We start from the raw sequence: 27,275 nt of genomic DNA on the forward strand, positions 1-27,275 counted from the left end.
GCACCTTAGAGACTAACCAATTTATTTGAGCATAAGCTTTCGTGAGCTACAGCTCACTTTGTCGGATGAGCTGTAGCTCACGAAAGCTAATCCTTTTCTTTTTGCGAATACAGACTAACACGGCTGTTACTCTGAAACCTATCACTTTACTTTATGTAATGACCCATCCACTCCCAGTCTTTATTCAAGCCTAATTTAATGGTGTCCAGTTTGCAAATTAATTCCAATTCTGCAGTTTCTTGTTGGAGTCTGTTTTTGACGCTTTTTTGTCTACTCCAGGACAGGCCCAACAAAGAAAGTAACAGAACGCCACTAGCCGTCACCTTCAGCCCCCCAACTTAAACCTCTCCAACGCATCATCAAGGATCTACAACCTATCCTGAAGGACGACCCATCACTCTCACAGATCTTGGGAGACAGTCCAGTCCTTGCTTACGGACAGCCCCCCAACCTGAAGCAAATACTCACCAGCCACCACACACCACACAACAGAACCACTAACCCAGGAACCTATCCTTGCAACAAAGCCCGTTGCCAACTGTGTCCACATAGCTATTCAAGGGACACCATGATAGGACCTAATCACATCAGCCACACCATAAGAGGCTCATTCACCTGCATATCTACCAATGTGATATATGCCATCATGTGCCAACAATGCCCCTCTGCCATGTACATTGGCCAAACCGGGCAATCTCTACACAAAAGAATAAATGGACACAAATCAGACATCAAGAATTATAACATTCAAAAACTAGTCGGAGAACACTTCAACCTCCCTGGTCACTCAATTTCAGACCTAAAAGTTGCAATTCTCCAACAAAAAAACTTCAAAAACAGACTCCAGCAAGAAACTGCAGAATTGGAATTAATTTGGAAACTGGACACCATTAAATTAGGCTTGAATAAAGACTGGGAGTGGATGGGTCATTACACAAAGGAAAAACTATTTCCCCATGCTACTCCCCCCCCCCCCCACTGTTACTCACACCTTCTTGTCAACTGTTTGAAATGGGCCATCCTGATTATCACTATAAAAGGGTTTTTTTCTCCTGCTGATAATAGCCCACCTTAATTAATTGGTCTCATTATAGTTGGTAGGGCAACCCCCATTTTTTCATGTTCTCTGTGTATATATATCTTCCTACTGTATTTTCCACTGCATGCATCCGATGAAGTGGGTTTTAGCCCATGAAAGCTTATGCCCAAATAAATTTGTTATTCAGTAAATTATAACCTTTCCGATGATACCTTACAAGACCCATCTTGCATAAAATATATCTCAGTTATGCCATATCCATATCATAAGCATATTTCCATAAAGAATATCATGTAACATCACAGGCATGTCAGGGATGGATTGAGCATGAATTCTCTGCAGAAATTTGACTTCACTCCAAAATACTTTTGGGCCAACACAGCAGCATTGCATCTTGATATCAAGACACCAACAAGGCTGACTCCTTCATGTGGATTCTTGATCTGAAATTTCACACCATATTTTGAGAACTTTGCACTCTCAACATTGGTAAACCAAAGCAGATCCAAAAATTCAAACATTATGTTCTGTTTCTTTAGGGGGGTCTTAAATGTGAAAGTGATAGTGTTCTCATAACAGCTTCTACACAAAAAAGACTATTTTTATCTTGACAGAGCCAAGAAACAAAACTATATCCGCCACTGAAATCACATGCGTGAAGTAAATGTCTAACTGAGCACTGAGTCCAACCTAAAGTCCAACTCCTTTTATAATCCATTTCCTGAGTAGGTACAAAGAACACGTGCAGAGAAGGCAAGAAATGTCTTATTGTCTCCATAGTGCTTAGTAAAGCCAGGAGTCCTTCTCATTACTGAGCAACATGAGCAGGGCAGGAGGACAAAGGTTTTCCAAGGCTTCTTGGAAGGATTATAAAATAAAGATTTAGCATAGTACACATAGACTACCTCGTAGCTAATGAGTTAATGTTTGTATGACTCACTGACAATCCCAATGTTGATGGATTACTAGTCACAACAGTTGGTGACACTGTGGGGTTTCTCCCCTTATAAAAATCCAGTGAAAAGTCTAATCTATTACTAATGTAAATCTCATTTTTTTCAGAAGTGCTGCAAACACACTGCTGTCACAGAGCTGCAGATGTTCAGCACCTCTTAAAATCAGGCCACTTTTATTTAGGTCCCTAACTTTAGGTACCCCATGTTTGAAAGTGTTTGCCTAGGCACCTAGCTATACAGTTTGCTTAGTCTATGCACATGTGCATTCCACTCTTAGGTGTCTGCATGCCCCTTGCACAATCACAAGAAATTTTTATCTCAGTGGTACCCATTGGGGAAGCTGGAGCACTCTCTTCTGCTGCACACCGGTGGTGCCGCTATAAAGGGCTCAACCTGAGCCCGCACTGTTCCTTCTTACTGCCCGTGATGATTGCTGGAACTGCTCATCTTGCTTTTGTCAGCGCTCTGAGTGGACTGCGTACTCTTGTATTTTATTTAGAGTTGCCAATTAATCACAGTTAATTTATACGATTAACGCAAAACAAATTAACTAGATTAAAAAAATAGTTGTGATTAATCGCAGTTTTCATCGCACTATTAAACAATAATAGAAAACCAATTTACAATTATTATAAATATTTTTGGGTGTTTTCCTACATTTTCAAATATACTGATTTCAATTATAACATAGAATACAAGGTGTACAGTGCTCACTTATTATTATTATTTTTTGTTACAAATATTTGCACTGTAAAAAAGATAAAAGAAAAAGTATTTTTCAATTCACCTCATACAAGTCCACTCAGTCCTACTTCTTGTTCAGCCAATAGCTAAAACAAACCAGTTTGTTTACATTTACGGGAGACAATGCTGCCTGCTTCTTATTTACAATGTCACCTGAGAGTGAGAACAGGTGTTCACATGGCACTGTTGTAGCTCGTATTGAAAGGTATTTACATACCAGATATGCTAAACATTCTTATGCACCTTCATACTTCAACTTATAGGCTCTAAAGTTTTACATTGTTTTGTTTCTGAGTGCAGTTAGGTAAATTTTTTAAAAAGCTACATTTGTAAGTTGCACTTTTACAATAAAGAGATTGCACTACAGTACTTGTATGAGGTGAATTGAAAAACATCCTACCTCTCCTGTCGTTGGAGCCACTCTCACTACCCCTCCTCAAGACACCACCACCCTACCATGGACCCCTCCACAGGAGTACCATCTAGTGATTAGCCAGGAGATCACTGGAGCCCTATGCCTGTCCACTGGTGTTTTTGGAATCCGTGGGGTTTTCCCCCAGTTACCAGATCGTATACTGGACACTCCTATTTGGTGGCCTCAGAGAGACCTACTCACTGGACAGCACCCATTCCTGACTCCAGTACCAACATCAAGAGCTGGTTCAGCAGAACCCTGCGAGTCAAGAAATAGAGAAGGAGCAACCCCAGCCAGTGGTGGCCTTCTCTTCCTCTTCCCATGACAAGGCAGTCTCAGCAGGGGGCATTTTGCCTTCCCCAGATGACTATAAGGCCCATCAAGAATTGTTAAAGAGAGTTGCCTTTGGCCTGAGCATAACGGGTGGAGGAAGCAAAAGAATCCTCATACCGCCTGGTTGATATTTTGGCCACAGCAGGTCCTTACAGAGTGGCCCTACCTCTCAATGAGGCCACTAGGGACCCCGTTAAAGCACCATGGTGGACTCCTGCAGCTCTCTACGCACTTTTTAAAGGGCCAAGTGCAAATATTATGTGCCCTTCCAGGGTTATGAATTCCTTTTCTCCCATTCCCCCTCCCAGGGGTATCCGGGCGCAACCCCCAAATCAAAAGACTCAAAAAAGTTGGACCTGTTTGGCAGGAAAGTTTATTTTACTCGGGAGTACAACTCAGAATTGCAAACCAGCATGCACTTTGGTGCAGATATGATATTAATGTATGGGACTGAATGCAAAAATGTAAAGACATGGTGCCAGAAGATGCTAGGCAAGAGTTCTCCTTGCTAGTGGATGAAGCAAAATCGATGGTAAGAGCCTTGCTGCAAGCTGTTCCAGATGCAGCTGTCTCAGTGGCCAGATCCATGGCTTTGGCAGTAGAAATGCACAGGAGCTCCTGGTTGCAGCCCTTGGGGATCCCACAGGCGATCCAACAAACTTTGCAGGACCTGCCATTGGAAGGACCCTCTCTCTTTTCAGAGCAGAGTGACACTAATCGCCATGGGTTCCAGGACAGGGGTCCTAAAGTCACTTGGGTTGTGCACCCTAACCCCTTCCAGGAATCGCTTCAAACTACAGAAGCCCCATAGGTATTCTGGTCCAGCTCCTTGACAGGACCTGCAGAGAAAGAATAGTAGGGGTTTTAGGTGTAGGCCGCCTCGTCATCAGTGCCTGCCAAACCTAGACACACAGGGGGTGCTAAGCAGGCACTTTGATGGGACACTCAAGGAAGCCACTTTACTGGATGCCAGACCCCATTTTTCCTCTATTTGCAAACTGTCTTTCCCATTTCCTCAGTGCTTGGTCCCAGATCACCATGGACTGTGGAAGTGGGATACACCCTCCAGTTTACTTCTACCCTCCCCTCCTTTTCTCCCTGCCTCCCCTTCAGAGACCTATCTCACAAAGAGATTCTGGTCCAGGATGTTCAATCTCTCCGTCATGAGGGAGCCATAAAGAAGTTTCCACAAAAAAGGACAAGACATGAGTCACTGGTCAAGGACACTAGTCTGAGGGTACTCTAACCATGACAAGAATGTAATTACCACACTTCCTATGTCGATTCTCAAATTATGTGCTTTCACATAAATAAAGCTAGAAGCCATATGAGATAGTACCATGGTTAGAGTAAGAGCCAAAAATAATGAAACAGTCACCATCGGCATGGTGCAATGAGCAGAAGAATAACTGGGTGAATCCAAAACCAGTACAGGCATTATATCAACGAGTATGGTCAGGAATCCTGTGGATTAGTAGGACAGTCTTTACATTACCAAAATTCCCAAATTAATGTTAGCTGAACACAACCAGTCAAATCCAGACTTACAATTGGACACAGTAGGATGCAAAGAGCACACCCACTCTCCCTTTCTTCCCGTTCTAGTCTCATATTGAACCAAGTCCTTCACCAGAGAAAGCTACACCAGTAGAGAACCATCTGAATTATCTTGCCGGTTTCTTTAATAACAAGCAAAAAAGGGGGCCTTATCCATAATTAAATCATGGATGACTTTGTTGGTCATTGACCTTGCATTGAAAACCATGAGCCCCAGGATAAAGTTATTATTAGCTGATGCCCTAGTCACCTAAACATTATAAAACCCTATGTGAAAACTATGGGGCATGTACAGATCTCAACCAGCTGGATTGGAGGTGAATATCAGTCTCCTGCCTTGTCTCCCAGTGCTCAGAGCAATACTAATCAGGAAGCCCACAGACCCACAACAAATCCTTCCACAGAACCCCCTTATGTCCAGCTCCTGACAGAGTTGCTCCACTTTCTTGGACGTCATCAAGGCTTAATGTACTTGTCAGCAAGCAACATAAATTCTGCCACAAAACCCACTGGTTTCTGCATCATTCTAGTCCTGAATTCTGCAACAAACTGAAATTCTCCATGAGCTCTAAGTAAATTAAAACAGTGAGGATTTTACTGAATGAAATGTGAAAATGTTAATGAATGGCAATGAATAATACAACCAGTCTACTATTATGTGTATTATATATTTTAATAGTAAATTCAATTTATTTCATGCTATTCCAAAATATTTAGTTTCAATTTTAGCAGCAGACATTAAGGTGACTTGAACTTTAGGAGTGAACGGTCTTTAAACTCCTAGTTTTTTATGTTAGCTCTAACAAGCTACCTCATTGCCTGATAACCCAATATCTGTGATTGCACAAAGGATAGATAAACACCCTGGGTAGATATTTTTATTGAAATAATCAGCAATTAAATTATTAGCAGTGTTGACATATTAATTGGCATCACTAGGTTTCAGAGTTAACACAATCATTGATATAACTAGGACAGTCCACATCTGTCTTGGAGTTATTATTTCATTTTGTCTCTCTGCACACTCACACAGATATCACTACATTAGTTTACATAAGGTTCATACTCAGAAGGTTATCTTTGCAACCATTAGGGCTAGAAGCATATTTTAAAAAAACTTAGATTTTGCAGCACAGTTCTACAATAGTGCACGGATTCTGGATCAGATTCCATTGCCACAAGAATGTGTGTAGCTGCGCACAGAGAACTAAAAACATTCTAACAATATCTGCTATTCCGCGCCCCATAGAATTCAGTTTCAGAAGCAGGGAGGAGGGAAGATGACATTGTTTAGGAAGGCTGCACAGAAAGCCAAAAGGATGAAGTAGAGACTGGCAGATAATGTCACTCTATGTGGCAGTTCCTGCTGAAGTGTCCAGAGACTCTCTGATAGAGGGTGGAGATGGCTGGCAGTGCTCACAGTCTTGTGAGTGTACTCAGCCGCTGCCAACTAAAATTTGCACAGGAAGAATATATACTCTAACGTATTAGCTATGTGGGGTTGGATTCAGGCAGAGTAAGGTAAGCTATGGGACCTTGGATTAAGGATTACTTCATATGATTGTGCGTACCTGTGTGTGCTGCAGAGATCTGGAAGTAGTTGTATAAGGAGATTTTGTGTTTAAGCTATTGCCAGTGCCAGAAGTGGTAAAACAGAGTTACACCAGGATCAGCGTCAGGAAAAAAGCAATAGAAACTACCAGGTTATTTATTATTAATATAATCAGTTTTCATTTAAAGAATGTCAGTGAAAGAGATTTGTTCTATTTACTTAAGTCAGCAGAAAGCAGAGTCATTAGGAATTCTGCAGGTTTACTTCACTGAATACAAAAACTTCTGTTATACTGTGAGCCTGTTAAAACTCCAGATGCAGTATTGCTAACCCTATTCATTCAAAAATTGTGAGTCAGGCCCCCACCAAAAAAATCATAAGCTTATCTTTAAAAAAATGAAATTTTAAAAAATAATGTTTTGATTATTTTGATTTGCATTGTGCTTCAGCTTTTATGGGTCATGTTTTGAAGCTTTTCTTTGTAGCTGTGAGGGCTAGAAACACTTTCATTTTTCACATAATCAATTGATTTGAGTAGCTGGGGCTCTAAGAAAAATACCAAACATTGCAAGGCTTGTGATAAAATTCTGAGGGTTGGCGACACAGCAGATGATACTAGTTCAAAATTAAAATAGCCATATCCTTGACACGTTTACCTTTAACATGCTGGGGTGGACAACTGAAAGATTATGTTTAGCGTTAAAGCATTCTCTTCCGTAGAAGCTATTCAGTTGGCCACTGGCTGCCCAAGGTTGGCTGGTAGACTTATTCATCCAGCTGTTTGTCATGTGCATCACGGGACAAAGAGGAGTATGGATTCCAGGTGGAGCTACAGGACTGGCCCAAACAGCACTGGCAGAGCTGGAATAAGCTGGAATAAACCAAGGTTAGTATCGGGGGAGCCTTCTACCCTGCACAAACGACCCCTAAATATTTTTAATTTATTGACTTTAATATTATTTAAGTGCTCAATGGGCTAACAAAACAGAGAGAGACAGTCCTTGCTCCAGGGTTATAGTCAGGCAACAGTTTAGACATATAATACCTCAGATGATGGCTGATATTGTATACTATTGCTCAGAGTATTTTTTTGATGTTTTAAAAACCTTTTCTTTATTGGTATTTATCATATATTTGTCATATATGTCAGTGTCTCATCTTGCTGTCTGTCACAAACAGAAAGCAAAGAAGTTGTTCAGTATCTCAGTAAATCTCTCTCCATTCTACCACTACTTTACCTCAAAATATTCTCATGTAACCCCATGATTTGTGACTTCGATCCAGCAAATAATTTATGCACCTGCTTAACTTTATGTACTTTGACTTGTTCCATTCAGTATTTCTCCACTGCTTGTGTAGCTCTTTATACACCAATACAAAGTGGTTGTAAAGCACTGCCAAATCAGAAAGGGGAAGCATTTTGCACCCACTTTGCTCTTGTGTCAATGACTCCCCAAAGTGCAGGGGAACAGTGAACTGGACCATTGTGGGTATATGCCTACACTGCAATCAGGAGGTGCGATTGCAACGCATGTATGTAGGCATACTATAAACAGTAGTGTAGCTGCAGCAGCATAGGCAGCTGAATGGGACCATAGGTATGTACTCCTGGGACCATAGGTACATACTCAGGCAGCTAGCTTGTGCTGCTGTGGCTACTCTGCTATTTTTAGCGAGCTAGCTCAATTAGAGCTAGCTCAGATATGCTTGCTTACAGGTGCTGTCCCAGTTGCAGTGTAGACATAGCCAGCGTTTATGCACTGTGCTAAGAGTCAGACTCTACACAAATAGCTTTTCTTACTTCTGCTTATGAACATAGAGAAAGTATTTCTAAAATAAATACAGATATGAGTGTGATTTTGATAAGCAATGTGTTGTAATGAAGGAAGGCTCATACACTAAGATCAAAAAGTGTAATTCAACAGTTTTCTCTTTCATACTAAAGATAGTCATTGAAGAGACTTTATTCTGGATGATGGATCTAACTCAGTGGTTCCCAAACTGGGGTTTGTGAACCCTTGGGGGTTTGTGAAATGTATCAGGGGGTTCTCAGAAAAAAATTCTGTAATGGCAGACAGAGCCGTCCCTAGGGCCCCTGGGCGCAGGGGCCCCGTGAGGTGCGGGGCCCGGCAGCCTAAGACCCGTGACCATGACTTCCTGGCAGAATAAGTTTAAGCTTTGTTGTAGTCGAGCATTGTTTGCCTGGCCTGTTCAAGACCAGAATACTTGTGGGAGGAACTCTTTATTTGAGTTGGCTTCTTAAATACCTTCATGCTCTTTCACGTCTGGTACTCCTTGATAAAACATGTAGGAGGCTTAATCGAAGTGATATGAGCTACAAAAGTGAAAGCTTGGAAGAGTGTTGCCATTTTCATAATGTAATAAAATTAATAATGTAATGATAAATAATAATGTAATCATAAATAGTGTGTAATAAGCATGTCATAAAAATTATTTTCTAGATCATTGCTTCTATAATTTATGCTCAGGTCAAGGAGAAAATCCCTGGAAATATTCATTTTTAGGAGTGGGTTCGTGAGATTTGATATTTTTGTGAAAGGAGTTTGCGGGTTGTTAAAGGGGAACTGAGCGGGGTTCGGGGTCAGCTGGGCCCTTTATAACAGTGCCGCCAGTGTGCCACAGCAGAGGGATCTTAAGCTGCCCTGAGCGATACCACCATAGGCAATGTGTTGGGGGGGGCATGCGGGGTCATGTGCCCCCTCAGATTTACGGAGGACTGAGCATGCTCAGTAACACTTAACATGGACTGAGCATGCTCAGTAACACTGCTGAAGCTGGCTGCCCTCACTCTGCTCCCCACCCCCCCATCAGCAGGCATGAGTCATCTCTGGATCCCACTAACCAAAAAGTTTCTGGTGGTTGTGCACAGTGCATGAGCACAACCAAGAATGGAATGGGCATGTGCAACATATCTCAATTAGACCGGCCAATGCCTGACGCTGACCAATGCACGGGGGACCTGTGTAGCCAGACAGCCAGCCCCCCCCCCCCCCCCTCTCAGACCAGCATTGCTGGGAACACAGGGAACAGGGCACTTAACATGAATTCCAGCACAGCCTTTGAAGCTGTGAGAAGCACAGGTGTGCTGCTACAATGTGCCTCTGGGAACATATACAACGATTAGGCTCACAGCAGGCAGAGGCACTGTGACAGACATGGCTCTTAGCCCCTACTAAATAGCATGATGCACACACACCAACATCCTAGGTGGGAAAATATTTACCCTAATAAAAGGAATGTCCAGTAGTCAACACTTATTGTTTCTCTCCCTTGCAAGTGTAAACTACTCTTGCGAGAGCTGGCGTCGCCCAGACAGACCAGCCCCAATTTGGCATAAGAAAGGAGAAAGAGAATAAAGGAGTACAGAGGTATAAGTAGGGGACCTACAGCACCATGATTTTTGAGTGCTTTTCACTATCTATCTGCTGGTCAGATAAGTGACAGCCTCCCAAGGCTTCTGCAGCTAAGAGGGTCCCTAAGCCTTGTCCCTTATTCGTCTTTCCGCGGAATTGAGTGACCGATCCTGGCTTGGCACCGCTGGAATCGAGAGATGCAAGGAGGGTAAGAAGCACCCACACCTGATCTCCTATCTTTAGTGTACACATATTTTGAAATAGAGCTCTATACTTTGTTTTCTTTCTTTGGGATTGTAGCTTCAGTTTTGTAACTTGTTTGTGTGTGTAACATCTCTACATTTAAATAAGTAGGCACTAGCAATTTTGTAACCACATGATTAGAATCTAGTTTAATAAATTTTGGTAACCGTTTGTGCATAAGCCTGACTTGTTTCTCTGGTTTACTGTAAAGCAGCCAGCACAATTAAAGAACCTCAGCCGTTTTGGCTATAAAGCCTGGCCATTAGGTGAGAGTACTAAGAGCCTAGCGTTGAGTTGTGCCGCCTCCACGGGGCAAACTCTTGGGGCACCTGTCAGTCAATCCTGACTGCCCGCTGCGAAGGAGCTCTGAGCTCTAGCAGTTAAAGTCACGGGTGTGGAGAGGCTCTTAGTGCTGCCATTGGGGCACCTGTCAGTCAGTGTTGACTGCCCGCTGCGAAGGAGCTCTGAGCTCTAGCAGTTAAAGTCACGGGTGGTTAGGACCTTGGGGCATCCATCAGCCTAGCCTGGGCTGCCCGCCGCAAAGGGACAGTGCGTCCTAGCGGTTAAAGTCACGGATGGTATAAAACGGGCATAGCTGGCACCTCACCAAACATCCCTGGCCATCGGCTAACAACCTGCCAAGCCTACCCCACTCCAGCTACCCAGAGGAGCTGCCAAGCTTACCCCTCGCCGGCGACCCAGGGGAACCCATGTCGCTAGAACCCTCTGAGGACACCACCCTGACCCAGGTACCCTACAAGGGGGAGTCCGGAAGTAGCCTGGGGGCAGCTGACCCTAGTCTGGCTGCAGCACTGCCAGAGCCAATGTCAGTGTGTTGCGGCCAGGATTCCCACTGACACAGCAGCGGGTCTTAGGCCGCTGCTAGGGCCCCGGGCTGGGATGCAGTGGAGTGGGTGGGCCTGCGTGCCCCCTGCCACCCACCTCCCGGGTGGCAGTCTCCCCCTCCCCCTGGTTGCTAAAGCTAAAAGCCTGGGGTTTGCTGTGGAAATATTTTGCTCAGCCCCTGCCTGAGGGCCTGAGCTTCTGACTGTTTGTTTGCGGCCCCGCTCTGATCCAGGACCTGGGCTTATATTGAACTGCTTGCGGGGCCCAGCCTGAAGGTGTGGGCCATAGACTGGGTATTCCCCAACCCAGCAGAGAGTGTAGTGAGGCTGTGTGGTGCCCCACCACCCCGACGCGGGATGAGCCCCGGCTGAGTTCCCTTACACTGCCCCAATAATAGAGAAACTGGGGATCCCACAGCAGCCAAAGTGACCATTTGGGCTGCTGTGGGCTCATGCTAGGCGGGGTGGGTGTGCCTCTGCAAACAAGATCAGCCCTTGAAGTTCTTTTCCACAACTTGTTGCAATTCACCTCCAGATTGTCAGGGTAGAGCTCATCGTGACTGCTTAAAGGTATACAAGTTCTCTTCCTGTAGCTGTCACGATTCAAGAAAGCAAAGCAATGATGCAGATCCTACTGAATGGTTCTTTAAAATGTTTTGACATTATTTAGCAATATTTGTTTTCTTTCCTCTTGCAGATCATGGAACAGCGAGAGCTGCCTGTGCTTTTGGTTAATGAGGTGGGTGGTGTATGTGGTGTGCTGGAAGCTCATGTGGAATTCTTGAAGAAACACTTTCACCTTATCACCATGAAGGAATTTCTCAAAAACAAAAAACATTGGAGCAAAAAGGTCCAAGCTATTTATTTGTGGTGGCACAAACCAATCATTGACGGGGAACTCCTCGAGAGCCTGCCTGACTTGAAGGTGATTGCAAATTCCGGTGCAGGAATGGACCACTTGGATCTGAAACTAATCTCTAGCTTTGGAGTGAAAATGGCTAATGCTCCACATGCTGTTTCCAGTTCCACAGCAGACACTGGAATGGCTTTGCTGTTGGCATCTGCTAGAAGACTGGTGGAAGGTAACATTTATATCTTATGCGTATTTCCAGAAATCATATGAGCTGTATCTCCCGCTAACTTGAATTTTCCTAGAACTATTCCCATTGTAATAAACTGTGAATGTTTAAACCACAGAAAATGTATTTGGATGATGAACAATAGCATTTAAAATACTAAAATCTCATTGTCTTTAATAGTAAGGGCTAGTTTGGGATATTGTCTATATGTTTATAACACATTATCTAGTTGAAACTATGTTGAAAAATCTTTGAGGAAAATGTCAATGGGTTCTGTTTAAGTGATCCCAGTGTCAATTTGTAGTGTAAGGCCAGGGCTTGCTGTTCACACTAGAACCTGGATTTCTATGTCCAGAACAAGTGCGGACATAGATTTCATGCCCTTTCCCCACAATGTATTTTCTACACTTGACAATATTTTAAGTTGTCCAATGTTTGGCGGTAAGGGATTTATTTTAGGATGTGATGGCAATATAGTGTTATTGACAAAAAGTAACTAGTGATTTTGGGTACCCTACATGAGAAATTTTAAAGGGCCTGATACACAGAGGGCACATGTTTACCACTCTCTGAAAATCAGGCCCCTTTAAAGTGTCTCAAGTTAGGCAGGCAAAATCACTAATCAATTATGAAAATCTGGGCCATTAGTTTTAAACCTTGACCTTTGACCTCCCTTTAAACTATTGTCATATAATGGCAAACCTTCCTCCAGAGCCATAAATATCATGTTTGGTTTAAAAATCCACCACTTCATCACACAAACAAACAAAAAAATTACCATGGTTATCACATGAACCTACCACATTTTTGTTCAGTACCTGCAGAAGGAGCTCAGAATAACTAATGGCCCTGTGCCCACACCATGGCTAGGCAGTGCTGGTCTAACATTCACATAGAAAAGAGTCTGGACCGGACAGGGGCAGAACTGGAGAGGCTAATGGAATCAGGGGCACAATTTGGGAAGCTGCTGCAAGCTCTCCTCCTCTCTGAGCTTCTGTTCTAGTTTACCTCACCAATTCCCCCTTCATTCCCCAGCAACCTTCAAGCTACCCCAGGATTTCTCCTGGTTGAACTCCCTCTCCCCCATTAACCTGGTTCCCTTTAGCCAGCTCTGCTTCCCAACTCTCCAACCAGTTTCTTAGGGGCTCCAGTGAGACAGGCTGCTGCCCCTGAGACCTGCTTCCACTGCATGGGGAGCAGAGAGACCATGAAGGGGGAGATCAGTGACTTGTTCTCCCTTGTATCACATGGAGCTGCACAAAACATGGCAGCTGTGAGTCTAGCACAGTTGAGATTTTATTTTTAGGCATGACTAGTTCCACTACAGGCTTCACAATGCACAGCTTATGATTTGGGAGAGTTGGGAATGTCTGAGAAGGTGGATTTTAGTAACAAGACCCTATGGCCCTGTTGGCAGGCTAGCAAGCAGCATGTGTGACAGTCATTATTTTCTGTGTTCTGCAAATAAAGATAACTTTTGTTTACTCTATAACCAGCATTAGCGGTTAATTGAAATCTAGGATTCTTTAGGTAAATTACTGACAAATGTTCTCAAAGAAAATAAGTCTCCTTTCCAGGGAGAGCAGGAGAGGTGAACATGATAAGCTGTCATTGTTTTAAATAACAACATAAACATCCAATATTATTCTCCATTAATAACACTAAACCCTGCATTATTACTATTGTGAACTATAGTATTCTGACCAGGGCTGTAGAATAGTGTCAGGAGGGCAAGCAAGGTGGTACCCTCCAAGTACACAGTACCGGCAAGAGAGTTTTAGCTGATACGGGGTACCGGAAAGACTTGGGGCTAGCCCCTCCCTCTGGGGGGTGGGGTGGGATTGCGCTCTGCTCCTTAAAGGAGCAGAACGCAGCTAGGGAGTGCATTCATTCTTTAAATGGCTTGAACAGCACAATCCATATGCTAACAAACTTTAAAGAAAGGCTTTGTTTAAATTTGTTAGCATATGTATTGTGCTGTTACCTTGGTCAGGAGTCCTCAAGAGGGGAAGGGTGCCGGGGGGGGGGGGGGGATGGAAGGTGTTTAAACAGTGTTTTTGATTCTGTTTCTCCCCATTGGTCTGAATTATCCATGACATCCATACTGCATCACATCAAGTCCAAATCATCAGAGGAATGCCTCTGCTTGCACTGACCAGAGGATGTTTGGATTCTGATGTCAGCCCAGTTCTGCAGCCTGACAGGAATCAGGTGTTGTCCCCAGTGTACACAGAATTCTTCTTTGAAGCCAAACTAGTCTAACATGCATTTTGTTAACTGGAACTGGAGCAGCAAAACAAAGAAAACAAATGCCTCATTTTCCAGCTTTGTGGGTGAGAGAACTATAAGTGAATATTATTATACTGACGGCCTTACGCCAGCTCCCTCAGGAATCTGCCAAGAAGTTTGCTGAAAATATGTTCCTCATTTTAGCAACAGAGCTAAGTCTTATCACACATCTGCCCACCTTTATTCGAATGAAGCTCCTTCTGATCTGACAGCTCAGGCATTGTCAGTTTCATCCAGAACAATTTACAAACTTGGAACCGAATCCTTTAAACCCTTAATCATTTGATCAGTCCCATTGAAGACAATGGGACTATCTGCATGACTGTGGACCACTGTCGTGGACTGGTAAGAGTTTCAGGAGTCTGTCCCTATAAAGGAAATTGAATCCTCCATTGAAATGCAATGTTTGGGTACCATACCATAAAGCAGTTTAGGATACAGTTCTATTTAAAATTTGTCTTTTAATAAGTCATACCTATGCTGAACTGGCTCCTCACCCAACTTCCAGATTCCATATAAACAGACTGAATACTACATATTTGGGGGGAACATGAGTAGTTAAGCATGTTGATGTTTCTACATACAAACGGGGGTGCCCAAGGGGACGGGAAGAGCGTGGCATGGAGGGTCATGTGGGGAGGTCACATGCCCCCCCTTGTGTCCCTCCCATGAATGCAATACCAGCAAGAAATTATTCCTACTTGCACCACTGTGTCTGTGTAGTACTTTTTTTGCAAGGGTATATGCAGGTCAAAGTCTGGGAGAGACTTCCTAAGGGGCAAGAGTCTTTCTGTATTAACTGGAGAATCAATAGGACGGGGTGTAGGTTCCCAACATAACAGGGAAAGCCGATATTTTCAAGATTCAAATAGGATACTGGGAAGAGGGAAAAAAGAGCAAAGCCCATTAAAACAGTGTCTTTCTATTCTTAATAATTATTATTTAACATTTATGTTGTAGTAATGCCTAAAGGCCACATTCTAGCATTTTGTTGCACTATCTTGAAACAAATCAATTTCTCATTCAGTATTTTTCATTTTAGGCTGTCAGATGGCAGTTTCCCCAGACACTGAGTGTTTTGCTGCTGACTGGCTGGGAGATGAAGTCACCGGGGCTACTCTTGGTATCATTGGAATGGGCAGAATTGGGTATAAGATTGCATTGAGGGCCAAAGTTTTTGAAATGAAAATTCTGTATCACAACAGGAACCAGAGGTAAAAATAAACTTGATCCCCATTAAAGCAGAATATATTTTTCACTTCTTTATAATTATATAGTTAATTTTTTTAAAACATCCCCACCCTTTTCTAGGAAGTGTGTAATTGTGGTATTTCCATTTAGACAGAATGGATGATCCTGTGGTTATAGCAAAGAATTGCGATGTAAGGGGGAGAGGCCAAGATTTTCAAAAATGATTGATTGCTTTAAGTCAGGTTTCTAAAACCATGTTTAAACACCTAAATGTGGACTTGGACATTTTTTTAAATCCAAAATGGTAGCTTGCTGCAGAGGTGGCCAGCAGAATTAAAATGGAGGCCTGAAAGCTTTTTCCCAATTTTTTTATGCTGATTTTTTTTAAATTGGGAATTCTGGTCTTATTTCCCTGAAATTTTGTGGATGACAGACAAATAGGAGGATTATGGCATTACAAGAAAAGGAAAGCTGAATAACTGAGAGGGGATTACATTTTTAGTCAGTCTGTTTAAAACTCTTTTGGTGAAATCCTCGTCCCATTGACATCAGTGAGAATGTTGCTATTGATTTCAGCGAGGTCAGGATTTCACATGGGAGGAAGGAGATCTTTGTTATTAAAATTCAGCACTTCTGCCCCGTTAGCTACAGGATGAGAATGCACAACACACATTTGAGACCCTAAGGTCTTGTCTACAATGGGATTTCAGCCATCAGTGGCTAGCAGCTGGCATAGCTGTTCCTGTGCAAACACGTAGTGTATTTGTGGTATAGCAGCAGTGCTGTTATAAGCCATGATTTTCACCACTGCAGCTTTACCCCTGTTTGAAACTGGGGTAAGCTGCACTGGTGCAAATTGTGCCTTATGGTGGTTTTGCCTGCCTATCGTAGGGGTTTGCAGCAGTACAGGTATGCTAGGCCACAGATTACTTGTAACTGAGGCAAATCCCAATGTAGATGAGGCCAGAGTCTTCCAACAATACCAGAGAAGACCATGTGTGATATTCCTAATATTTCTGAAGTAAAAAAACCAAGCAGAAAAAATGACTGGAAAAAAAACCACCTTGTAGGCCTCCTGTTATATATCATAAAGAGCCAAAAAAAGGCACAGACCCATTTTTTAATTTCCTCTGCAGATCACTGTTAACTTTGTGCTACCAATTTGGATTTTATTTACCTACCCAGGTTGTTGTGAAGCTTAATTCTTGTTTGTAAAGCAATTTGGGATCCTTAGATGGAAGATGCAATAGAAGTGAAAAATATTGTTATTCTGAAGTACCTTTAAAATTATTTTAATTTTATCAAAGGGTGAAATATGTGTATTCAAGTAGTATATGTTTGTATTGGGTGAGACCCAAATAAACATCCTGAAAACTTTAGTGCAGTTTTGTTCAGCGCCTGTCTCATTTACTCCCTGGTTGTTGATTTAGGCAGCAGGAGAAATTTAATTTATGTGTTAGAAAAAACACATGATTAACTGTGACACCGCAGTTACAGGGTTTTGTCCCTGCCCAAGAATGTCTTTTTATAGCATACATTTTTATCTGACTCTTTAGTTCTTCCTTCTTCATTTTCACTAACCAGTGTACGGAGAAGTTTTTCAAAAGCACCTAGTGGATTTAGAAAGTCAATGGGACTCGTGTTCCTGACTTTCACAGGTACTTATGAAAAGCTATCCTTTAGTTCCCAAACTACAACTGGGAAAGTTTATAAAGAGTAGGATTGATGGTCATATAATAGTTCTGCATTGTCAAAAGTTTAAACTAAAAATATCTCTATATCTGAATCATGGAGCACCACTTGCCCAAGGAACTCGTTTGCCAATTCCATCCTTCATAAAAAGAGCTTTATTGAAGGATGGTCAAGAAATCAGGACCACTCATAATGCACACATGCCACTGAAAACACACCTAGGAGACAGACTTCCTTTACCTCTGCTTTGCCACAAGTTTCACCTTCCTGAGGAAATTAAGTCTACAAGTGGCTGTCAAATCCATTCCCCCTTTGCGACTGTGCACTCTGCTGAAAGTGCATCACTGGTCCATTTGGTTACCAGTGATCCTGGGGAGATACTTTCCTAGTTGTAGTTTGGGAGCTAAAGTACCATTGGGAGTAACATAAGGTAGGAATGTAACATTTCCATGACCAAGACTGCCTCTAATGCAACATGATTCTTATTTCTCGTCAGAACTGAGGAAGAGGAACGGGCTGTTGGTGCTACTTATTGTACAAAGATAGAAGACTTGCTCCAGCAGTCAGATTTCGTGATGCTGGTTGTGAGCCTGACACCGCAGACATGTAAACTGATTGGGAAAAAGGAGTTAGAACTGATGAAACCCACTGCTACTCTCATTAACATCAGCAGAGGTAGGGTACAGTGTAATGGTCTGACTGCACAACCCCTGTCTTCCAGAGAGTAGTACCAAATTGCACTGGGCAGTATAACTAGTGTACCAAGGACCCCCAGGTTCTAGAGGGTACGTCTACATAGCAATGTAAGCCCAGGCCTAACAGAACTCGAGTTAGCAGAACCTGGGTTTGTTAATTTAGGGCTTGAGAATTTACAATGATTTGTAACCCCAGATTAAGAATTGTTCAACTCTGGGGCTCAACCTGGGGTTCCAGCGTCTACACTGAATTATATGGTTCCAAATCCAACCACCCATATCCCAGACTTCCTAGCACCCTCCCAGAATCTGGCTGCTCTAGCCCTTTGTTCGTGGTGCAGTGTAGGAAAACTTATCTGTCCACCAAACTTGACTGTCCAGAGGATCAAGAAAGTCAGCCTGAGATTGTGGGATACTTTTGGCAGACTCCCAGAGCACAAGTCCAGTGGGTCACAGCTTCACTCAGGCTCGGACCCTCCACCCCAATGGGGTCCTGGGACCCTGGATCTGAGCCATGGGTTAACTTGATTTGTGTGTAGAGAGAAGGTCGGTTAAGCTTGAGCCTGAGTTCAAACCTTGGGCTTACACTCTGGATATTATAGGGATAACAGAAACATGGTGGAATAGTAGTCATGACAGGGCTACAGCTATTGAAGGGTATGTGCTGTTTAGGAAAGACAGAAATAAAGGTAAAGGTGGTGGAGTAGCATTGTATATCAATGATGAGATAGAATGTAAAGAAATAAGAAGCGATGGAATGGATAAGACAGAGTCCGTCTGAGCATAAATCACATTGGGGAAGAAAACCACTAGAGTCTCCACTGGGATAGTGCTTGGGGTGTGCTATAGGCCGCCGGGATCTAATTTGGATATGGATAGAGCCATCTTTAATGTTTTTAATGAAGTAAATACTAATGGAAACTGCGTGATCATGGGAGATTTTAACTTCCCAGATATAGACTGGAGGACAAGTGCTAGTAATAATAATAGGGCTCAGATTTTCCTAGATGCGATAGCTGATGGATTCCTTCATCAAGTAGTTGCTGAACCGACTAGAGGGGATGCCATTTTAGATTTGGTTTTGGTGAGTAGTGAGGACCTCATAGAAGAAATGGTTGTAGGGGACAACCTTGGTTCAAGTGATCATGAGCTAATTCAGTTCAAACTGAACGGAAAGATTAACAAAAATAAATCTGTGACTAGGGTTTTTGATTTCAAAAGGGCTGACTTTCAAAAATTAAGGAAATTAGTTAGGGAAGTGGATTGGACTGAAGAACTTATGGATCGAAAGGCAAAGGAGGCCTGGGATTACTTTAAGTCAAAGCTGCGGAAGCTATCGGAAGCCTGCATCCCAAGAAAGGGGAAAAAATTCATAGGCAGGAGTTGTAGATCAAGCTGGATGAGCAAGCATCTCAGAGAGGTGATTAAGAAAAAGCAGAAAGCGTACAGGGAGTGGAAGATGGGAGGGATCAGCAAGGAAAGCTACCTTATTGAGGTCAGAACATATAGGGATAAAGTGAGAAAGGCTAAAAGTCAAGTAGAGTTGGACCTTGCAAAGGGAATTAAAACCAATAGTAAAAGGTTCTGTAGCCATATAAAGAAGAAGAAAACAAAGAAAGAAGAAGTGGGACCGCTAAACACTGAGGATGGAGTGGAGGTTAAGGATAATCTAGGCATGGCCCAATATCTAAACATATACTTTGCCTCAGTCTTTAATGAGGCTAATGAGGATCTTAGGGATAAATGGTAGTTTGACAAATGGGAATGAGGATATGGAGGTAGATATTACCATATCTGAGGTAAAAGCGAAACTCAAACAGCTTAATGGGACTAAATCAGAGGGCCCAGATAATCTTCATCCAAGAATATTAAAGGAATTGGCACATGAAATTGCAAGCCCTTTAGCAAGAATTTTTAATGAATCTGTAAACTCAGGGGTTGTACCGTATGACTGGAGAATTGCTAACATAGTTCCTATTTTTAAGAAAGGAAAAAAAAGTGATCCGGGTAACTACAGGCCTGTTAGTTTGACATCTGTAGTATGCAAGGTCTTGGAAAAATTTTTGAAGGAGAAAGTAGTTAAGGACATTGAGGTCAATGGTAAATGGGACAAAATACAACATGGTTTTACAAAAGGTAGATCGTGCCAATCCAACCTGATCTCCTGCTTTGAGAAAGTAACAGATTTTTTAGATAAAGGAAACGCAGTGGATCTAAATTACCTAGATTTCAGTAAGGCGTTTGATACAGTGCCACATGGGGAATTATTAGTTAAATTGGAAAAGATGGGGATCAATATGAAAATTGAAAGGTGGATAAGGAATTGGTTAAAAGGGAGACTACAGCGGGTCATACTGAAAGGTGAACTGTCAGGCTGGAGGGAAGTTACCAGTGGAGTTCCTCAGGGATCAGTTTTGGGACCAATCTTATTTAATCTTTTTATTACTGACCTCGGCACAAAAAGTGGGAGTGTGCTAATAAAGTTTGCGGATGATACAAAGCTGGGAGGTATTGCCAATTTAGAGAAGGACTGGGATATCATACAGGAGGATCTGGATGACCTTGTAAACTGGAGTAATAGTAATAGGATGAAATTTAATAGTGAAAAGTGTAAGGTCATGCATTTAGGGATTAATAACAAGAATTTTAGTTATAAGCTGGGGATGCATCAATTAGAAGTAACGGAGGAGGAGAAGGACCTTGGAGTATTGGTTGACCACAGGATGACTATGAGCTGCCAATGTGATATGGCCGTGAAAAAAGCTAATGCGGTCTTGGGATGCATCAGGCGAGGTATTTCCAGTAGAGATAAGGAGGTGTTAGTGCCGTTATACAAGGCACTGGTAAGACCTCACTTGGAATACTGTGTGCAGTTCTGGTCTCCCATGTTTAAGAAGGATGAATTCAAACTGGAACAGGTACAGAGAAGGGCTACTAGGATGATCCGAGGAATGGAAAACCTGTCTTATGAAGGGAGACTCCAAGAGCTTGGCTTATTTAGCCTAAGCAAAAGAAGGTTGAGGGGAGATATGATTCCTCTCTATAAATATATCAGAGGGATAAATATCGGAGAGGGAGAGGAATTATTTAAGCTCAGTACCAATGTGGACACAAGAACAAATGGATATAAACTGGCCATCGGGAAGTTTAGACTTGAAATTAGATGAAGGTTTCTAACCATCAGAGGAGTAAAGTTCTGGAATAGCCTTCCAAGGGAAGCAGTGGGGGCAAAAGACCTATCTGGCAAGATTAAACTCGATAAGTTTATGGAGGAGAGGGTCTGATGGGATAACATGATTTTGGCAATTAATTGATCTTTAACTATTCATGGTAAATAGGCCAAATGGCCTGTGATGGGATAGGATCTGATGGGGTGGGATCTGAGTTACTGCAGAGAATTCTTTCCTGGGTATCTGGCTGGTGAATCTTGCCCATATGCTCAGGGTTCAGCTGATCGCCATATTTGGGGTCGGGAAGGAATTTTCCTCCAGGGCAGATTGGAAGAGTCCCTGTGGGTTTTTCATCTTCCTCCGTAGCATGGGGCATGGGTCACTTGCTGGAGGATTCTCTGCACCTTGAAGTCTTTAGACCATGATTTGAGGACTTCAATAGCTCAGACATAGGTGAGAGGTTTATCGCAGGAGTGAGTGGGTGAGAGTCTGTGGCCTGCATTGTGCAGGAGGTCAGACTAGATGATCATAATGGTCCCTTCTGACCTTAATATCTATGAATCTATGAATCTAGAGGCTTTACCCCAACTATCCAGGGGGCTGACTGGGTTCAAATGAAGAACTTTTGGTTTGTATGTGTCGGGGAATGAGAAAGAGCAGAGACGTTGGGAACTGGGATGGTACTGTCCATTTGAGGGTGGTAGCTGGCTAGGGAAGCTGTAAGAACTAACTGGAATGGTGGATGACACTGCTGCTGGGATTGAAGCTATCATGACCTTAAGTAACGGCTGTCTGGATGTCTCTCTCTCTTTCTCTCTCTCTCCTCCTGCCCTCCCCCAGGGTAGAATTTTTTCAAATGTTTGATAAAACTTCATGTGGCTGTTTTTGTTTTTTTCTTTGAAGTGACTGAAAATGTTCTCCCTTAATAAAATCCAAAAGATTGTCAGATGCTCTTTTACACCCTGGTAATTCACATTAGATTCAAATATGCAAATGTGTCATGTGTGTAGTCCTCAATGAATCATATGAGTTGATTTATGTATACAATTGTTATGAACTGGGCAGTATTCAATTTATTATGTTCTTATCTACTCATTTCCTTACGTTTAAGTGCTTGGGTATTGTAGATGATGTGGTGACAACAGTGTTCTTTCCTAGAAACGTTAGCAGCTTTTTACAATGAAGTTTCTAAAATATATTACAGTATTTAAATGTATGCATTGTAATACTATAGATGTATATATTCTGTTAGCTATATACAGTAAAACAAACTGTTATATATGTATGTGCCATGGGGATAGTTGCTGTTGCTGTAGTAACCAGAATTCAGAATTTCCTGACTCTGGTCCATGACTCTCTTAACCATAACACCACTCATCTTCTGCATTTACATGGTAAACTTATCTCACTGCTTTGTTTAAAATTAGTGCCTCAAATTCTGGCTCTCTCTCTACATGTGTCTCCCAAAGTAAGAGCAAATTAACAATTTGGAAATGTTAACTGTTTTGTGTAAAATGACTAACAACATTTACCCACTTCATTGGGTTGTTTCGAGGTTTGGTTAATGTTTCCAAAGCACTTTGAAGAGGAAAAACAGTACATAAAATGTTAAATAATTGTGTTAACCATTTAAACACAAGTTCTTGTGTTTGAGCTGTAAATCCATTTGTATTTAATTTTTAATATTAAAATCTCTTTTCTAAATTAGCAAATAATGAAGTTTTCCCTTTATACTTTGTTTTTCTTTATCCTGACGTTATCTGAACATGGCATTAAGAAAGTACACTGTTATTTCAACCCAGGTCCAGTGGTAGACCAAGATGCACTGGTGGAAACTCTTCAGACTGGTGTTATCAAGGCTGCGGCTTTGGATGTCACTTACCCCGAACCACTTCCCAGGTACACAGCCGTGTGTATTTATCCAAAAATATTTAAAATTACAGAGAACAAGAAATAAGGACCAAAAAAGGCACAGCAGGTGGGGATTTGGTGGAGGTTGGAGATTGGCACAGATGGCTGCCCTCTGTGTCTGAATTTAGCATGCTGTCATGTTATGCGCTATGACTGGGAACACGCTGGAATGCATAGTCTGGTCAATTCAAACATCCAAGGCAGTAAATAGCAGGAGGGCAGTACATTTGCCAAGCTAAGTCCTTTGGCCAATGCCTACCACAGAATCACAGCATGCAGCAGCGGCAGCTGTGGTTCCAAACTCTTTACCTGAAGGGAGAAAATACCAGTCCCAGGGCAACAGAAATGATGGTGATGGGTAGACACTGTATGAGCCACCACTGCTCAGACTACCTCTCAGAAGCCTCACTCTCCCCTTCCCTGTAGGTCTTGTCTCCTCAGTACAACGTTGTTTATTTTACTGACGTTTTGCAGGTCTCTCGGTCATGGATGCTCTTTAACTTCTACAAAAATAAAGTTGCTAGGAACTACGCCTCATGGAATGAATTGTCCCATTTGACTTTAGAGCACTAAGCAAGTGGGCAGGGATGTCAACTATCTGAGTCATGGAGATAAAGTCCGTGGCATCACATAGGTTCAATCCTTCCCTCCAATATGTGGCACAGATTGCTGCCTATCGCAGAAAATCAGTTTCTGTGCTTCCACGAAGGAATGATATAAAATCTTAAAACACTCCATCAGCACCCAAAACAAACTGAACTCGATTCACAAAGCTCTTAAGCAGACACTTACATTAATGAGATTGAACAAGTGCATACATTTAAGAACATGCTTAAGGGCTTTGCTGAAGCAGGGCCTTTATTAGTTAGGATAATGCCAGTAGCCATCTTAATCACACCTGGCTTTTTTTATTCCTTTTTTTGCAGAGATCATCCATTATTAAAACTAAAGAACATTCTCATAACTCCTCACCTTGGCAGTAAAACAGACAAGGCCAGTCGCATGATAACGGAGGAAGCAGTTGCAAATATATTGGCAGCTCTTAATGGTCTCCCTATCCCCAATGAAGTGTTTCCCTAGCTGGTATATTAAAGGACATCACAGCTATAAAAGAACATTATTCTACAACTCTCCTTACAGGAATGAAGACTTGTTACTATAGATGTGTGAAACCTTTGAATTGAACCTCAAACTTAGCCTTGATTTTGGTTTGCAAATAAATAATAATAGCTCTCTTATATTGCATTTTTCATCAGTAGATCACAAAGTACACTCTACAATTGAGGTCAGTATCGTTACTCCCATTTTACAGATTGGGAAACTGAGGCACAGAGAGGGGAAATGACTTGCCCAAGGTCACCCAGCAAGCCAACGGCAGAGCCAGGAACGGAATGCAGATCTCCTCAGTCCCAGTCTAGTGTTCTATCCTCTTGTCCAAATGTAGATCCAACTGTAAATGGTTTCCATATCTTATTGTTCACTTTGTACTTTGTCACAGCTGGACACAAGCTAAATGGATCTGTGAAAACATTTACTGCTGCTGATCGTTGGTGTGTTTATAGTTCTAACAATATTCTTTAGGGGAGATTAAATAGGGTACTCCCATAATATTTTCCAATATGTTAATTAGCTTACTTCCAAGTCTGGTGAATATGCCTGACCTTGTTGAAACCCCACCTAGTCTATCATTTTGCAGTGGCTTTTTAATATAGAAAAACAAGTTTATTCAAATCCAAGCTTTTCTATATTTTAGAGCCATCAAAATATGTACTCCAGTAAACTTCAATAGCCATTTTAAGGTGATATTATACAAGATAAAATTTCCCAAATTATGCCAATCTCAGAGACTTTAAGAAATAGTATTTCCATAGACGAGAGAGGCAATTAATGTCTTTCAAAGGGGAAATACAGCTGGCTTTGATGGGTTTCGCACCGAATTTTGTATGTCAGTTCTTAAAGAAAATGTTTTATGAAGGCTTGCAAGAAGAAATGACTCCCATCCACACTAGCTGAGGCCTAAATAATACTTACTCATAAAACAGGAAAAGACCCTTCATTACATGTCTTCTACGTACCAATAGCCATACTTAATAAAGATATGAAAATATTGGCCAATACCCTCATGCTAGGATTAGGGAGATATCTCTCATAATTCAATATTGTCCATAATTAATTAACACAGACAGAGGCTTTGTGCTCTGAGATTGTCCAGTAATCTCAGAAGAGTTTTTTTATCTAATTCATTATTCCAGTGTCACCAAAACCCTCACCCATATAATATCTATGGAGACATAAAAGCCCTTTGCGTAGACAAGCCTTCTTTTTAGGTATTAAATCAGTTTGACCTTGACAAAATGTTGATTACAATTCTGAGCCCCAAAAAACCACAGTGCTGATTATTACTAAAAATCAGCTCCTTCTGCCTCGTTTAAAGACAACAGCTAGAGAGATCTCCGCTCCCCAGTGCTGTTTGTTCTTGTTATGGAACCTCTCATAGAGATGTTTAGAAGCAGTAAACAAACTAAATGTATACAAATTGGCAAGATAGAGGAAGAAGTTGCGCTATATGCAGCTGATTTGCTGACTTTTGTTGTACTCAAGATGTCTAGTCCACACCTGCTTTATGAGACGCTTGCAAAAATATAGTAAACTATCTGGTTACAAATTAAGATCTCTGAAACCTCTGATGTCCTGCTGTGTAAGGGAGCCACACAGGAAGTCTTCATTTAAACAAGTTCCATGATGAATAAAATATCTTACAGTACAAGTCCCTTCAAACCTCAAAAATGCATCCAGGATACATATCACCACTTAATCCATTCATTCAACCAGGACTTACTCAGGCAGGCTAATTATCAGCAACAGCAGTGGGAAGGAGAGTCGTCTTCAAGATGAAATTTCCACCGTGTTTGGAATACCAGATGTACTCATATAAATTTACCATCCTGATAAATGTTGGGTTAAGGCCTACGTAACTGGGGGTAGCATACTTTGGGATCTTTCACCACAAGATCTGACACTCTGCCTCCCGGGGATAAATCTGGGCAATAGAATTCCAGCTTTTATAAAAACAGAAAAACCCCAACGACTTGTTTTGAGTACTTTGGCACTCTGTACCTCAAAGCAGCTCCCTAGACCCCCATATTCACCCCATATAATTGATATATTTCATATAAAGCATGCCATGTTCTTACATGAATGCCATGTTCATAAGAGAAATCATGATCTGCTGAAATCCATTGTTCTGTCCAAATATGTATATCATTAGGGTGTATGAAGTTATGAGATTTTGCTGTATGGTTGTTACTGAGATGTGTTGTAAGTCTGAGAGTCTCTAATCCTGATTCTGCAGTGACAAGGACAAGGGACGTAACCAACACTTGTGCGGGTGTTGAACGATCATCACCAGTCATTGACTAGCAGGGGAATAGTAAACAAGGGATTTACAATTCAATGACAGTTGTGCAAACACCACACAATGGGGACTGCTCAACTCTGTGATTCACCAAGGCTCACCTGGGCCTGTGTTTTTCAGGCACATGGACTGAGGATATAAAATAGCGGACATGATAGGGCTTTTCTCCTCCCCCACCTATGCTGGAAGCAACAAAAATGCTGGGAAGACAAAGACTTCAGCTGAGGAGACTGGTCCCAGGCTTAAAAGGGGAAGCCTGTGTATTAAGAACTGAAACATCCAGTGGGGTGAGAAAACACTAGATCTAAACACTGTCTAGTGTAACAAGCTTTAAGATTTAGACTGCGCTCTTACCTTTTATTTTCTTTGGTAACTATCTCTGACCTTTTATGCATACCACTTATAATTACTTAAAATCTATCTGTAGTTAATAAATCTGTTTTATGTTTTACCTAAAACAGTGTGCTTTGGTTGAATTGTTTGGGAAATCTCAATTCAGGTTACAAAGGCCTGTGTGTGTCCTCTCAACATTGAGGGAGAGGCGGACTGGGTTATAAACTTATACTGGTCAGGCTTCTGACCAGGGCAAAAGGGTATAGTCTGAGGTGCAAGGTTGGAGGTTTGGCAGATTTATTGGTGCCTTCCTCTGCGTGATTTCATGAGTGGCTCTGGGAGCATTCATGCAATTTAGCTGGGTGTGTTGCTCCACGTGTTGTTGTGCTGAGTGATAACAGCACCTGGAGGGGTTTGCTGCTTGTAACTAGCAAAGGATTGT

General features: G+C 42.0%; 1 protein-coding gene across 3 annotated transcripts; it reads left to right on the plus strand.

Moving 5' to 3' along the window:
* The first annotated feature begins 6,449 nt into the window (after positions 1–6,449).
* Positions 6,450–26,958, plus strand: LOC141982551 (glyoxylate/hydroxypyruvate reductase B-like). Of its 3 annotated transcripts, XM_074944751.1 has the most exons (7): positions 6,450–6,565; positions 7,317–7,482; positions 11,756–12,140; positions 15,469–15,640; positions 17,806–17,984; positions 22,977–23,073; positions 24,012–26,958. In XM_074944751.1, the coding sequence occupies exons 3-7, from the start codon at positions 11,759–11,761 to the stop codon at positions 24,163–24,165; spliced, it is 984 nt and encodes a 327-aa protein (XP_074800852.1). In that variant the 5' UTR covers positions 6,450–6,565; positions 7,317–7,482; positions 11,756–11,758; the 3' UTR covers positions 24,166–26,958. The 3 variants fall into 3 exon arrangements, with proteins under 3 accessions (XP_074800852.1, XP_074800854.1, XP_074800853.1); XM_074944753.1 differs by lacking the exon at positions 7,317–7,482 and having other exon boundaries at positions 6,458–6,565; XM_074944752.1 differs by lacking the exons at positions 6,450–6,565; positions 7,317–7,482 and adding an exon at positions 9,649–10,178.
* The last annotated feature ends 317 nt before the right edge of the window (positions 26,959–27,275 follow it).

The sequence above is a fragment of the Natator depressus genome, chromosome 2 (assembly GCF_965152275.1).
Source record: "Natator depressus isolate rNatDep1 chromosome 2, rNatDep2.hap1, whole genome shotgun sequence".
In the NCBI taxonomy this organism is placed as follows: Eukaryota; Metazoa; Chordata; order Testudines; family Cheloniidae; genus Natator; species Natator depressus.